Source organism: Primulina tabacum, chromosome 2, assembly GCF_025594145.1.
Source record: "Primulina tabacum isolate GXHZ01 chromosome 2, ASM2559414v2, whole genome shotgun sequence".
Classification (NCBI taxonomy): Eukaryota; Viridiplantae; Streptophyta; class Magnoliopsida; order Lamiales; family Gesneriaceae; genus Primulina; species Primulina tabacum.
The window spans coordinates 48891042-48905472 of NC_134551.1; the positions used below are offsets into that span (position 1 = coordinate 48891042).

General features: G+C 34.6%; 1 protein-coding gene across 1 annotated transcript; it reads left to right on the forward strand.

The window, feature by feature from the left end:
• Nucleotides 1-6344: 6344 nt before the first annotated feature.
• LOC142537997 (oxoglutarate-dependent flavonoid 7-O-demethylase 1-like) lies at nt 6345-8871 on the forward strand. The gene is made up of 4 exons (XM_075643447.1): nt 6345-6678; nt 7727-7974; nt 8059-8383; nt 8474-8871. The coding sequence occupies exons 1-4, from the start codon at nt 6436-6438 to the stop codon at nt 8714-8716; spliced, it is 1059 nt and encodes a 352-aa protein (XP_075499562.1). The 5' UTR covers nt 6345-6435; the 3' UTR covers nt 8717-8871.
• Nucleotides 8872-14431: the final 5560 nt, after the last annotated feature.

The following is a 14431-nucleotide window of genomic DNA, read 5'->3' on the forward strand; positions in this document are numbered from 1 at the left end:
GTTGATGAGTTCTCTGGCAGCGCATGAACAAAGAATCAATAGATCCTCATATCAGTCCATAGAGCAAGCCTTTCAATCGAAAGTTAATTTTTCTGAAAGATCCAGTGGTCTCCCACAATAAAAGAAAGGTAACTTTTCAAAAAATCGTTATGGTCAATATCGGCAACATAAAAAAGATGACCCATGGGAGAGTTTTTGAAGAGAAGAAAGAGCAGCCACAAAAATTTAGTGATGGGCCTTCTTGTATTATTTGCAAGAAATCAAATCATCAATCTAAAGATTATCGGTTTAGATGCAAGAGACGTAAAGTCCCTAACCATTCACAAAGAGATTGCTGGCATCAAAACAAGGAATACTGCTGATGCAAAATTTACAAAGGAGGAAGAGGGTGAGAAACTATTCTACACCAGCTCAAATGTGGAGTGTGAGCCTTTGGATGTGTGGTATTTGGATAGCGGATGCAGCAATCATATGACCGGAAATCGAAATCTATTCGAGCAGCTTGAATCTGGATTCAATTCTCAAGTAAAGCTTGGTGATGGAAAGGCTCAAAATGCAGAATGGAAAGGAACTATCAGTGTCTACACCAAAACAGGTACCAAGAAGAATATTCATGATGTTCTCTATGTGCCTAGTTTAGCGCAAAATCTTTTGAGTGTTGGACAGCTTATGCAAAATGGTTATTCGGTCTCATTTGATGATGGCAAAGGCATCATACTAGACAAGAAAATTAATGCTTTAGTCGCTGAAGTGAAAATGAGCACAAATAAGGTCTTTCCTCTTATAATGCCATATAAAAATAATTGTGCTTTTAAATCTGAATCTGTGAATATTTCAAAGTTGTGGCATTTCAGATTTGGTCATTTGAACACTAAAGGACTTCTCATTCTTAACAAAAGAATATGGTAATTGGTCTTCCGGATATCAAGGATGAAGATAATGTTTGTGAAGGTTGTGTCTATGGAAAAATACATCGGATGCCATTTCAAAAACTTCGTGGAGAGTTAAGGCACCGTTGGAGTTAGTGCATTCTGATATCTGTGGTCCAGTGCAAACTCCTTCACTGAATGGTAAACGATATTTCATTATCTTCATTGATGATTACAGTAGAATGACATGGGTATACTTTCTTCATGAAAAATTTGAGGCTTTTTCAAACTTTCTTCAATTCAAAGCTATGGTAGAAAGACAAAGTGGTTTGAGAATGAAGATACTACGGACAGATCGTGGAGGAGAGTTTATAAGCTCTCCATTCTTGAGATATTGCAAGGATAATGGTATTCAAAGACAACTTACTGTGAGTCGGAGTCCACAGCAAAATGGAGTTGCCGAAAGAAAAAATCGAACAGTGGTTGAAATGGCTAGAAGCATGTTAAAATGGAAGAATATGCCAAATGATTTGTGGGCAGACCCAATGAACAGTGCTGTATATATTCTTAACAGATCTCCAACAAAAGCAGTTCGAAATCAGACACCATTTGAGACATGGAGTAAGCGCAAGCCTGTAATTGATCACTTGAAGATTTTCGGTTGCATAGCTTATGCTCATATTCCTGCAGTAAGTCGAGAAAAGTTTGACAAAATAGGTGAAAATTTTGTTTTTATCGGGTACAGTGATGAATCAAAGGGCTATAGGCTAATCAATCCAAATACTCGACGATTAATGATCTCAAGAGATGTTATTTTTGACGAAAACGCAGCATGGGAGTGGAGCAAGCAACTTGAAGTGCCAAATTTGAATGCTGAATTTTCTGAGCCTTTGTCAACTCAAGGTATATTTCACAAAGAAAATTTGATTCAGAATTCACCATCAATCCTTCAAAATTCAGTAGGTTCTAATCTATCAAGTGATGAGGATTCAGATGATTCCGAAAGGCCTGCAAGAAAGGTAAAATTGTTGACAGATGTTTATGAGTCTTGTGATTTCGCATTTTTCTGTTGTGAGCCACGGAATTTCCAAGAAGCTGCAAAGGAGCAGGTTTGGATCAATGCCATGAAAGAAGAAATTGATCATTGAAAAGAACAAGACTTGGGAGCTTGTGGACTTATCAAGCAAGAAGGATGTCATTGGTTTGAAGTGGATCTATAAAACCAAGTACAATGAAGATGGTTCAGTAAAGAAATATAAAGCACGCTTGGTTGCAAAAGGATATTCCCAGCAACCCGGTATTGATTTTAATGAAACTTTTGCTCCGGTGGCGAGAATTGAAACTGATTAGAACAACACTTGCTATTGCAGCACATTTTGAGTTGAAAGTCTTACAGTTAGATGTGAAGTCATTCTTTTTGAATGGAGAACTCGATGAAGAAATTTACGTTGAGCAACCTCAAGGTTTTGAAGTGAAAGGAAAAGAGGATAAAGTGTATCGTCTTCGAAAAGCACTTTATGGCTTAAAGCAAGCTCCTCGAGCGTGGAACAAGAAAATTGACGAACATTTTCGTCAAAATGGCTTTCAGAAAAGTCCTAATGAGCCCTCTCTTTACATCAAGAAAAATGAAGTTGATTTTCTTGTTGTTTGCTTATATGTTGATGACTTGATTTACTTTGGGACAAATGAGAAAGAGGTTGAAGATTTTAAGAAGAAAATGATGAGCAACTTCGAAATGACAGACTTGGGGTTTATGCGATATTTATTGGGAATTCAAGTCAAGCAAAGTAAAGGAAAAATCTTTCTCTCACAAGAAAAATACATTGAGGACTTGCTTGAGAGGTTTCACATGGCAAAGTGTAAACCGGTTTCAACACCGATGATGTTCAATGAGAAATTGCAGCAGGAAGATGGTTTCGAACAAGCAGATGCTTCAATTTTTAGGAGTCTAGTTGGATCTCTCATTTATGTTACTCACACTAGACCTGATATTGCTTTTTCAGTTAGTGTTGTATCCAGGTACATGAGCAATCCAAGAAAGAATCACTTCACAGCTGCAAAAAGGATACTTCGATATCTTCAAGGGACAAAGAAGAAAGGCATTTTGTATGAAAAAGAAGATGAGTGCAACCTGATAGGCTATTGAGATAGTGATTGGGCAAGATCTGTTGATGATCGAAAAAGCACATCGGGTTACATTTTCTGCATTGGTTCAAATGTGATCTCCTGGAGTTCAAGAAAGCAAAAGACAGTTGCATTATCATCATCTGAAGCAGAATATTCAGCTGTTACTGAAGCTTCATGTCAAGCAGTTTGGTTACGAAGATTGCTGGAAGATCTCTAGTTGAAGCAAACAAATGCAACCACAATTTTTTGTGACAATAAATCTGCTATCTCGATGACAAAGAATCCCGTGTTTCATGCCCGTTCAAAGCACATAGAGCTTCGTCATCACTTTGTAAGAGATTTGGTTGGAAAAGAAGAAATAAGCTTTGACTACATCAATACAAGTGAACAACCAGCAGACATACTTACAAAGCCAGTCAGTCTTGAGAAATTTGAGAAGCATAAGAATAAATTGAAAATTATAAATTAAGCAAGGGTGTTAAACTAAATTTATATTCTCAAGTTATCTAAGAGTCATGATACTCAAAAGACAAGTTCTAGATAGTCAATTAGTATTATTTATTAAGATCTAGTATTCAGCTATTAGAATTAAATTAGGAAGTTCCCAAGTCATGAATTATGTATAAATATGTCTATCTTGTAGTCATCTCATCATCAAAAATTTTATATAATATATTAGAGCAGCAGCTCTCTGTTTTTTCCACTGTGCATACCAACACTGAGAAGCTCGGATGCGGTGATTCTCATTGGAGTTTTTGGGTTTGTAGACAATGCACTCGTGCTCGGGGTTTCCATATTTTTCTGGGACATTCTGAATTCCTATTCGAGAGGAAGTAGTACCTTCGTCGGCGGCGGTTGGGAGCGGCGGGTCTGGTGGCAGGATGGGATGCGGTGGGCAATCGGGGGATGCCTTCTAGACAGCACTGAGTAATTATGTTTACCGGGAAAAATAACAGAACACGGTTCAGAGTTGCGGGAAAAATTAACCGGTGCATAAGGGTAATTAAACCATTAACAAATAATTTTATTTTACTATAAATTCACAAAAACTGTTGCTTGTTAGATTTTCTGCACATAAATTTTGTGATCTCCATTTAGTTTAACTTATAAAAAATTATTATTTTTATATTAAATATATTATTTTTATTAATATTTTTTATGATGATAATAAATCGGATAATCTCACATATAAAAATCTCTGTCAAAATACTTATTTTTAAAAATTACACTTTCTAAGGAATTATAATTAAAATTTTATCTAGATTGAGTTGGGCTTTTATAATTATTTATTTTTTACATAAGTAATATAAAAAAAAAGCATAAAAGTTTTTGTGTATAAATAAGTAGCTAAATAAGTATTTTATTTTTTCAAGAGCAGAAAATTATAAGATAATGCGAATATAAAATCTTTAAAATAATAAAAAAATTATTAATTGGGTAACCTTATTGGACCGATATTATTAAAATAGAAAAAAAAAATCAGCAAGGATATAAATCAAATTTTACCCGGTTGAATTTAATTAGATCGAATTTTACCAAATTAAAATTGACTTTTCAGGTTTCGAAATTTCAGATGAGAACTATAAGGTGATAACATGAATCAATAATTGTGTGTCTTGAAAATAAAAGGGAAAATTTAATTTTGAATAATATAATTTTATTACTTTGTGATTTTGAACATCTATTTTATCAAATTTCAGTTTTAGTTTTGTATATTTCAATTTTTACAACTTTAATCTTTTTCATTAAGGGTGTTGATATGTCACTGCACAATTTAGCGTCACATCAGTATTACATCCTTGAAAAAGACTAATTTTTTTTAAAAAAACAAAAATTAAAAAATACTAAATTGTTCTTTTTTAAAAAAAATAGATATGATGGATTATGACTTTTAAGTTTGAAAATATAAAAATAATTAAAATGGAAATCAAAAATACAATTTTTCTAAAATAAGAACGAGTATTTCCACTTGAAATAATTAAACCAATGAAGTAAAATACGATTTCCTAGGCTTCTTTACTAATCAAGTTCTAATATTTTTTAAAGATCATTGAAATGTATGTTCTCTTTGGCTGGTACAATGAGATCGAAGTGTGTGCGTGGTGGGTTTCACCAGCTACCGTTGTTGGAGGGTGGGCAGAGATTGGTGGCGGTGGCGGTGATGGTGGTGTAGCTCTTGTAGCACCACTTCGACTTATGTTAAGCATGTAAAAACGTATGGGTGGTGGAATATAACAAATATGGAATGAAATAAGAATGAGATAAATGAAAGTCAATGAAATGAAATTATTTTTAATAATCAAATAATTTTTTAACTAAAAAATAAAAATAATAACTAGTCAAAAGAGATAGTATTATTATTGTAAAATTGTTATCATACAAAAATATTACTATTAATTTAAATTTTATTAATTTTTATTATGATTTTATTAATTCAAAATATTTATTTTATTTATTAAAAGTAACTATCATTCAATAAAATATGGAAGACTTGCTTTTAAATTTCCAACAACATAATTAAATGTGAGTTCAGTTCCTATCAGACCCGAACTTTTTATGCAATCCTTGATTCATACAAAAAATGTTTCTGCACTCCTTGGATTCACAATTATTTTTTCGAATTAAATTTAGTTAAAAAACATTGAAAATCTAGAATATATATACATCATGATTCAAATGCGCTAACTTTGTCATATAAATATTATTTTCTCAACAACAAAAAAAAACCTAGATTATTCATCATATTTAAGCTCTGTAACGTAGTGATTTAATTTTTTGGGATTCCTTTATAAAACCAATCTTCTTCATATATTTTTCGCATTAGTTAATATAATTTCCTATTAAAATAGAATGCAAATCCAAAATATTAAGATATGAAAAAAAAGTTTACGCGAACTAGCTACTTAATTCTAGCCATTATTTTGAGAGTAGATCTCTTTTGAGACTGTCTTGTGAGACGAGTCAAACATGCTTCATATTATTTCATGGATGACCCAAATAGAATATCTATATCAAAAATTGACCTGTGAGACTGTGTCACATGAGTTTTTTGTGTTATTTTGAACACATAATATTACATATATGCGTTTCAATTAGTTTCTCTTCCATTTTCAATCTAATTTAATTTTGTATGCACGCAGTAATCGTTGAATGATCTAGTAATCCCAGGTACATTGACTAAAAATGGTGGAAATCATGCCTCGAAAACATTATGGCCGTCATAACGTAACAATATAAATAATAACGAGATCAATTATAGATCACTTCACTAGACTGGACATTTAATAAAAAAGTTGACCATCTTCCCTATTTCCAACTTGCAAAGAAAGCCAGCCGCCACCATAACTTTACAAATATCTTCAAATTGTTCTCAAACTGGCACTTCACGGTATTTAATATAAACAAAGACCTTGAGGACAGAGGATTATCCAGGGCAGGCATGGAATCAAAGTTCACGAAACTCGGAGGTTTGCATGAGGTGCCTAATGTGCAAGAACTGGCCAAGCAGATATCGACCACCGTCCCGAAAAGATATGTTCGTTTCGATGGAAATGATTCGATTTTATCCAAAGTTTCCCCGTCGTCTGAAGTTCCAGTTATCGATATGCACCAGTTGAATGGAGATTCCATGGTGGAGCTTGGTAAGTTGCATGATGCATGCCAAGAATGGGGTTTCTTTCAGGTATATCTCTTTTATTTGATATTTAATTCACTCATCAGTTTAATATTTACCTATATATTCATGCATGTGCAATTGTGTAATACGATAACATATAATGTAATGCTATATTAAGATTACAACAACTATTATTATTTTTTTATTTATGTGATTACAATAAAAAAATACGATATTTTGTTAATGATATGTTGAATACTGAAGCTACAATCAAATAACAAAACTACCTTTTTAAACAAAACAATAACTCGTGTGAGATTGTTGCATTAGTCAACTTTATGAGACAGATCTCTGATTCGACAATAACCTGTGAAAAGTACTACTTTTATGTCGAAAGTATTATTGCTGTTCACTATAAAAATATCATTTTGTGTTAATTATGTTATGAAAAATATTGTGTAATATATATTGATATGATTGAAAAATGTTCGACTCTCGAAATATATTACTTTTATGTTCAAAGTATTTTTTTCAATGCAAAAATATCATTTGTTTTTGTTGGTATCTTGTTTTTGTTAGTATGTTATGGAGAAATATTACGCTGATTTGAGTGAAAAATATTACTTTTATGCCAAAAAATTCTTTTTCATTATATGTATGACCGAGTAGATCGTCTCATTAATATAAATAGATGAGACTGGTTCGCGTGAGACCTATTCATTACAAAATTTTAAGAAAACAGAAACAATCCCACTATTTGAATAATATAGTTTAAATATTTTGTTTTAATTTTTTTAAAAAGTTAAAAAAAAAAAATAAAAACAGAAGCCCATATGTAAATTATATTTTCTGATTTTTTAAAAGCGTTTTCTAATAATGTTTTTCAGATAATTTTTGCATCAAAATAACAATTTTCTTTTTTTTAATAAGATTTGTATTTGTGTATTGTTGTTTGTAACATTAAAAAAAAAGATCATGTTTTAGGTGCTTGTTAAAGTTGTTTTTCTCCCCTTTTTGGGTGGAATCGGATTAACTTTATCAACTTAAGTTAGGGACGAAGGCGATTAAATTTATGGAAAAAGTAATGGACATGTTTCTTTAAATTTGGAAGCAGTTGATTAATCATGGCGTCAGCTCTGGTGTGGTGGAAAACATGAAATTGGAAGTCCAAAAATTTTTCAGTCTGCCGATCGAAGAGAAGAAAAGGTTTTATCAAGAAGAAGGAGACGTAGAAGGATATGGACAAGCCTTCGTGGTATCAGAGGACCAAAAGCTTGACTGGGCGGACATGTTCTCTATCGTCACCTTACCAACATATTTGAGGAAGAATCACTTAATCCCAAAGCTTCCACACACGTTCAGGTCACCGTTTTCATGCTCTACTCGATTGATCCCTATTGTGAAAAAATTAAACTAACTCTGTGCGTTTTCGAAAAATGTATTCAGGGAAGCCATAGAAGCATATTCAGTTGAATTGAAGATCCTAGCCATGAAGCTTCTTTCCCTGATGGCGAGAGTTTTGAAAATCAAAGAAGAAGACATGAAAATTCTATTTGAACGGGGCACGCAGTCTATGAGGATGAACTTCTATCCTCCATGTCCACAACCGGAGCTCGTCATGGGACTCTGCCCTCACTCGGATGCCATTGCCCTCTCAATTCTTATCCAAATAAATGAAGTTGAAGGCCTACAGGTCAATAAAGGTGGGCTTTGGATCCCTGTTGTTCCACTTCCTGATGCGTTTGTGGTCAACATTGGAGATATGTTGGAGGTATACATCACATAATGTTTTCCAACAGAGATGCATACAAACAAATAAATTTAATTGTTTCTGAAGCAAGGTATATATATTTCTTGACAGATTGTGACGAATGGCACATACCGGAGCGTGGAGCATCGAGCAGTTGTGAACACGGAGCAAGAGAGGCTGTCCGTGGTCACATTTCTAAGCCCAGAAATGGAAGGTGATGTAGGTCCAGCTCCTAGCCTCATCACCGCAGAAACTCCCGCAAAATTCAAGAGAATCAGCGTTTCTGATTATTTAAAGGGACTGTTTGCTAAGGAACTGGTCGGCAAATCACACTTGGACAGTATCAGAACTTAAAGTACTCAACATATATTACGTTTAATTATGAACGAAGTCTTTCAAGATAAATAAATTGACTTTGTAATAATCCAAAGTTGAGGAACCACTCGACTGCTTTGTCAATCCGGAGTACGCTTTATTGAAGTTGAAGGACCAACTCGTATTTTCTTTTATGTCTAGACTAGATTGAAATTTTGGCATTTTAAAATTTAAATTAGATAAAAAAGAAATCTCAAATTATTTTTCATTTGAAAAAATCACTGCACCAAATCATGCAACTCGTGGCAAAATCTACCGTTTTGGTGATATTTAGAGAAAATTACCTATACATTTTACAAGCTTAATTAATTAATGAATTTCTTAAGTTGAGCTTAATATTTAATAGCTATTAGTATCGTGTAGAAATATCAATCAAAATAGGTTAAGTCCGTGGTTGTAGTCCTTAGCATAGAAAAGCCCAGAGAGGAATGGACAGCTGAAGACAAGAGAAAAGCAAATCTGGACAATGTGGCCAAGGATATTTTATACAAAACGCTGGACAAAGTCACGTTCAGCAAAATCAAAATGTGCAAAGCGGCTAAAGAGATATGAGAAAAACTAATCCAGCTGTGTGAAGGAAACGAGCAAACCAAGGAGAACAAGCTATCAGTTGTTGTTCAAAAATTTGATAATATCAAGATGAAAGCTAGAGATTCCATGCACGAATATGATGAAGAGTCAGTTGCATTATCAATGAACTGAATGCACTTGGAAAAGTGTACTCGAACAAAGAAGTGGCACTGAAGGTGGTGAGAGATCTTCCGAAAGAATGGGATGTCAAGACCATGGCAATGAGAGAGGCAAAGGATCTTAACAAGATCGAACTTCATGACTTGTTTGCTGATCTAAAGGCTTACGAGTTTAAACTACAAACCAGAGAAGGAGAACCTTCTACACCAGCTGTCACAACTGCTATAACTGCTGTCAGACTGGAACCAACTGGTTCAACTGACAAATCTGCTGATCAACTGAGCAATGATGCTATGTCATTGTTTATCAAGAAATTTGGAAGGTTTATGAGGAAGAATCAAGGAAACTTCCAGAAGCAATATCAGAAAAATCAGTATAAGGAAGAATCATATGCTTGCTACAACTGTGGCAAATCTGGTCATTTCATAGCAGACTGTCCTAAGCCAAAGAAGGACAATCGAGGATCAACTGAAAAGGGAAAGAAGCCCTATGAGCACAGAACAAGGACCAAGGATGACAAGAGATCATCCAAAAAGAAACATGAAGTGCTCTTGACTGAAGAAAAAAAATCTAAATAGGCAGAAACTGACAGTGACGAGTCAGAACCAGAAAGCCAAACCAGTTCAAGTGAAGATGAAGAAGAAGTCAAGTGCTTAATGGCAGATGATGCTGAATTGGAGTCAGCAAGTGAACAGGTATTTGACTACAGCTCTACTGACTTCACTCGTGAGGAACTCATTACCACATTACATGACATGGTAAATGAGTATCACAAACTTGCTCGATCATTCGAGAAGGTCAGAGCTGAGCAAAATGATCCCAATGATAACAAAACTGAAACTGAAAAGTCAGTTGAAATGTTTGATCTAAAAGGAGAGATTGCAAAGCAAAAAGCCGAACTGATTGAGAACCAAGCTTTGATATGTCAGTTAAAAACTGAAATTTCAAAAAATATCGAACTGATTCAAGCTTAGAACAAGTCTTCAGTTACATTGACTGAAATGCAGAACTCACGAAAATCAGTTGCTGATAAAACTGGTTTAGGTTTTAACAGCCATGTTGAAAACTCTACGAGTGATACTCAGCCAAGGTTGAATATTAACAAAGGAAAGTACATTACCTTTGTAAAATCAACTATGGTAAATGAATTCTCAGAACCTAGTAGACCAGCTGTTCAATTGACTGAAAATAAGAACAAAGGCAAACGGTATGGAATTGGATATAGCTCTGAGAGTTCAACTGATACAAGAAACTGGTCACCTAAACGATTCAGTCACAAAAATCAGTACTCAAGGAATGACTATTACAATTACTACAACTGTAAGCCGGTTCAGAAACGATATCAAAAGAATAGTCAGTTGAAGAAGGATACAAATCATACTGTTTCATCCTCACATCACACACATATTTCCAAAAATTCAAGAAAAACCATTTGGAACACAACAACTGGGAAGTCAGTTAGGCTGGTCCAAGTCTGAGTCCCTAAATGACTAATCAGTTTAGGACCCAAATAAATATGGGTACCAAAATTATATACTGTGTGTGATTGCAGGTAACACGTACAACCAAAGAATCAACTTGGTATCTAGACAGTGGCTGTTCGCGGCATATGACAGGAGATGCAAGTCTGCTATCTCAACTGATTAAATATACTGGACAAAACATCAGTTTTGGAGACAACTCCAAAGATAAAACTGTGGGTAAGGGTAAGCTTATCCATGGTAACTTTACAATTAAAAATGTTTTACTAGTTGAGAATTTGAAGTATAACTTGGTAAGTATCAGTCAGTTATGCGACAATAATTTCTAAGTTCAGTTTGACAGACACACTTGTTCAATTAGAGACTCAACTGATGAGGTCATCCTAACTGGCAACCGTTGTGGAAATACGTACAAAGTTAGTTGGACTGATCAACCTTATGCACTAGTTTGTCTTAAAGCTTCCAAATATTCTAAAAACTGGTTGTGGCATAAGAGATTGAACCACTTAAACTTTAAATCTATTGCTTGTCTGAGTAATCATGATCTTGTAACTGATTTGCCCAAAATAAATTTTTCAAAAGATAAAATTTGTCCAGCATGTCAGTTTAGTAAACAAGTAAGATCTTCTTTTAAAAACAGAGGTTGTAAATCATCTTCCCGATGCTTAGAACTGTTACATATGGATCTTTTTGGTCTAATACCAGTCACGAGTTTAGGGGAAATGAATTACACTCTGGTAGTTGTGGATGATTTTTCAAGATTTACTTGGTTATTTTTCTCAAATCTAAAGACCAAACTGCTGCACAACTGATTAAGCTTTTCAAAAGACTTTTAAATGAAAAATCAGTTGGGATTGATCGAATAAGGTCTGATCGAAGGATTGAATTCATCAATCAAATTCTTTCAAAATTTTTAGAAAATGCTGGAATCAAGCATGAGCTCTCAGCAGCAAGAACTCCTCAGCAAAATGGTGTAGCTGAGAGAAGAAATCGGACCCTTAAAGAAGCTGCTAGAACAATGCTTGCTGATTCTGATATTTCTCAAAGGTTTTGGGCTGAAGCAGTAAACACTACATGTTACACTCAGAACAGATCAATGATTAATAAGAATCATTTAAAAACACCATATGAGATCTGGCATAGAAGAAAAAGTGTGGTTTCTTATTTCAAGAAATTCGGCTGCAGATGCTTTATTCTTGACAATGGAAAAAATCATTTAAAAGCTTTTGATGCAAAATCTGCAGAGGGAATATTTCTTGCATATTCATCAGTCAGTAAAGCGTATAGAGTCTTTAATAAAATCACTTTAAATGTTGAAGAATCTATTCATGTTGTTTTTGATGATACTGTGCTAACTGATAAGCCAACTGATCTAGTTGAGCTAGTTGAACGATTTACAGATATCAGTTTGGAAGATGATAATAAAGAGGAAAATCATATCAATTAAAACATCATTCAAACACCTGAATCAGAAATACTAGATCAATCAGTTGAACAGGAAGCCACTCCTAATAATCAGTTGGTGGAATAAATAGATGATAATCAGTTACCAACTGATACTGTGGGGATACGGACGCTAATTCATTTCTTAATCATCTTTGGGAATGATTAGATCAATTAAATAAACAGGGTCTAAATTTTTTTTTAAATACAAATGCGGAAACGTAATGTAATCAATCTGATATACATATCAAAAGTAAAGTACATGTCTTGTACTCAATACATTAAAATCAAACTAGTGTTCAACTACTATATATAAAGTGCTGAAGTCTATTTACTTCTGATCCGGATCTTCACGCTAACTTGTCCTCTCTCGTTCTCTTCTTGACCCTGATCCTGTCCCACCTGTTGTCATGCACACATACAAACACAACAACAGCCGGATAATTCCGGTGAGAATATAATCCCAGTATAAACAATGTATACATGCAATCATATAACAACTATAAAAGCATGAAACAGATATCAATAACATGTATCAAATCAGAAAGACATGTATGATGTAAAGCTGTAAATAAACTCGTGACTCGTCATCTCCGACTCGACTCATCTATAATCTAGGGATCTTGGTTCCTGGACATTGTCCCTTATACCGAATCTCAGCGATAGGAATAAATCAACTCCTAAGCAAACATCGATATAAACCAAACATCCAGTGTCTTGGCATATCCGCCAATGACTAGGCATCTCCGCCCATGACTCAATACACGCTTTGCTATAAATCAATAGACTAAGCATCTCAATCTCAGACATTGCAGCATATCGAGGCAATGACAATTAAGTATGTGATTTTGGAAAACTCAAGTTAAATCAAACTCGAGTTGTGCAATCCCGGATCAACATTGATTTATACCTTTCTTTTCTGTCAATCTGACTCTGTCGAAGTCTCTGATTCAAATCCTGTCAATATAAATCTGGCAATGACAATATCGAGGAGTATAATATCACTACGCCACTCAATCAATACTGGATAAAATCAGAACTCAATCAAATTCTGTTTCAACGGCATAATTGCATAATCTCAATATACCCAGCAATACAAATCAACAAATATCAATTCCCCAACTCATAATCAATAACAATACAAATCTGATATCAAATCTCAATCAAATCAATTCTGAAAATCATAACAATTTCATACGATATCTGTTCTTCAATCCGGTTTCGATTATACGATGTCTAACATGTCAAGAACATCATATATGAATCATATCCGATTCCTCCAATATCATAATTTCAAATCATATCAAAAACATAAGAAACTTACGTCCAGTTGAAGTCTTTGTCGCTAGGAACACGGTACTGAAGTCGGATTGAAATTCTGACGGGCGGATCTTGTACAAACTTCAAATTCCTAAAATAAAAGGCGCAAGGATTTTTCACAACTTTCCCCCGGAGCTTCTCTCGGTTTCTTTGCTGTTGGAATGAAAGAAATGAATTCTTTTACATAAAAATTGCATGGCCAGAAAACGTGGCATGATTCTTTGCACTGCACGTCTCGCGCATATGCGCGACCTATCTCGGCTCATATGCGCGAGACATTATGTCTTGGCGTGTATCCTTCACAGCAACTCGCGCATATGTGCGCCCTCACCCGGATCATATGCGCGAGGTTCTTTGCAACTCTCTGCCATCCTCGCGCACATGCGTGGATCCATGTCGCGCATATGCGCGAGGTTCTCTGCCTACCTCGCGCATATGCTCAGTCCTCGCACATAACATTTCTTTGTTTTGCCTATCCCGGCCTAATCCGTTCCGGCTACAATCACATCAATTATCAACAAATCATTTCATATTACGATAATCAAAATCTCGGGCATTACAGATACAGCTCCAACTGAAACTGAAAATAATCAGTTACCAACAGAACCAGTTGCTGATATGGAAGCAACAAATGCTGAACTCAGATGGAAGAAATCACATCCACCAGAATTGGTGATAGATAATCCATCTGACCCGGTAAGAATTATAAATCAAATGCTTAACTTGTTCATTCATTCTGCTTTTGTCTCGCAACTGGAAC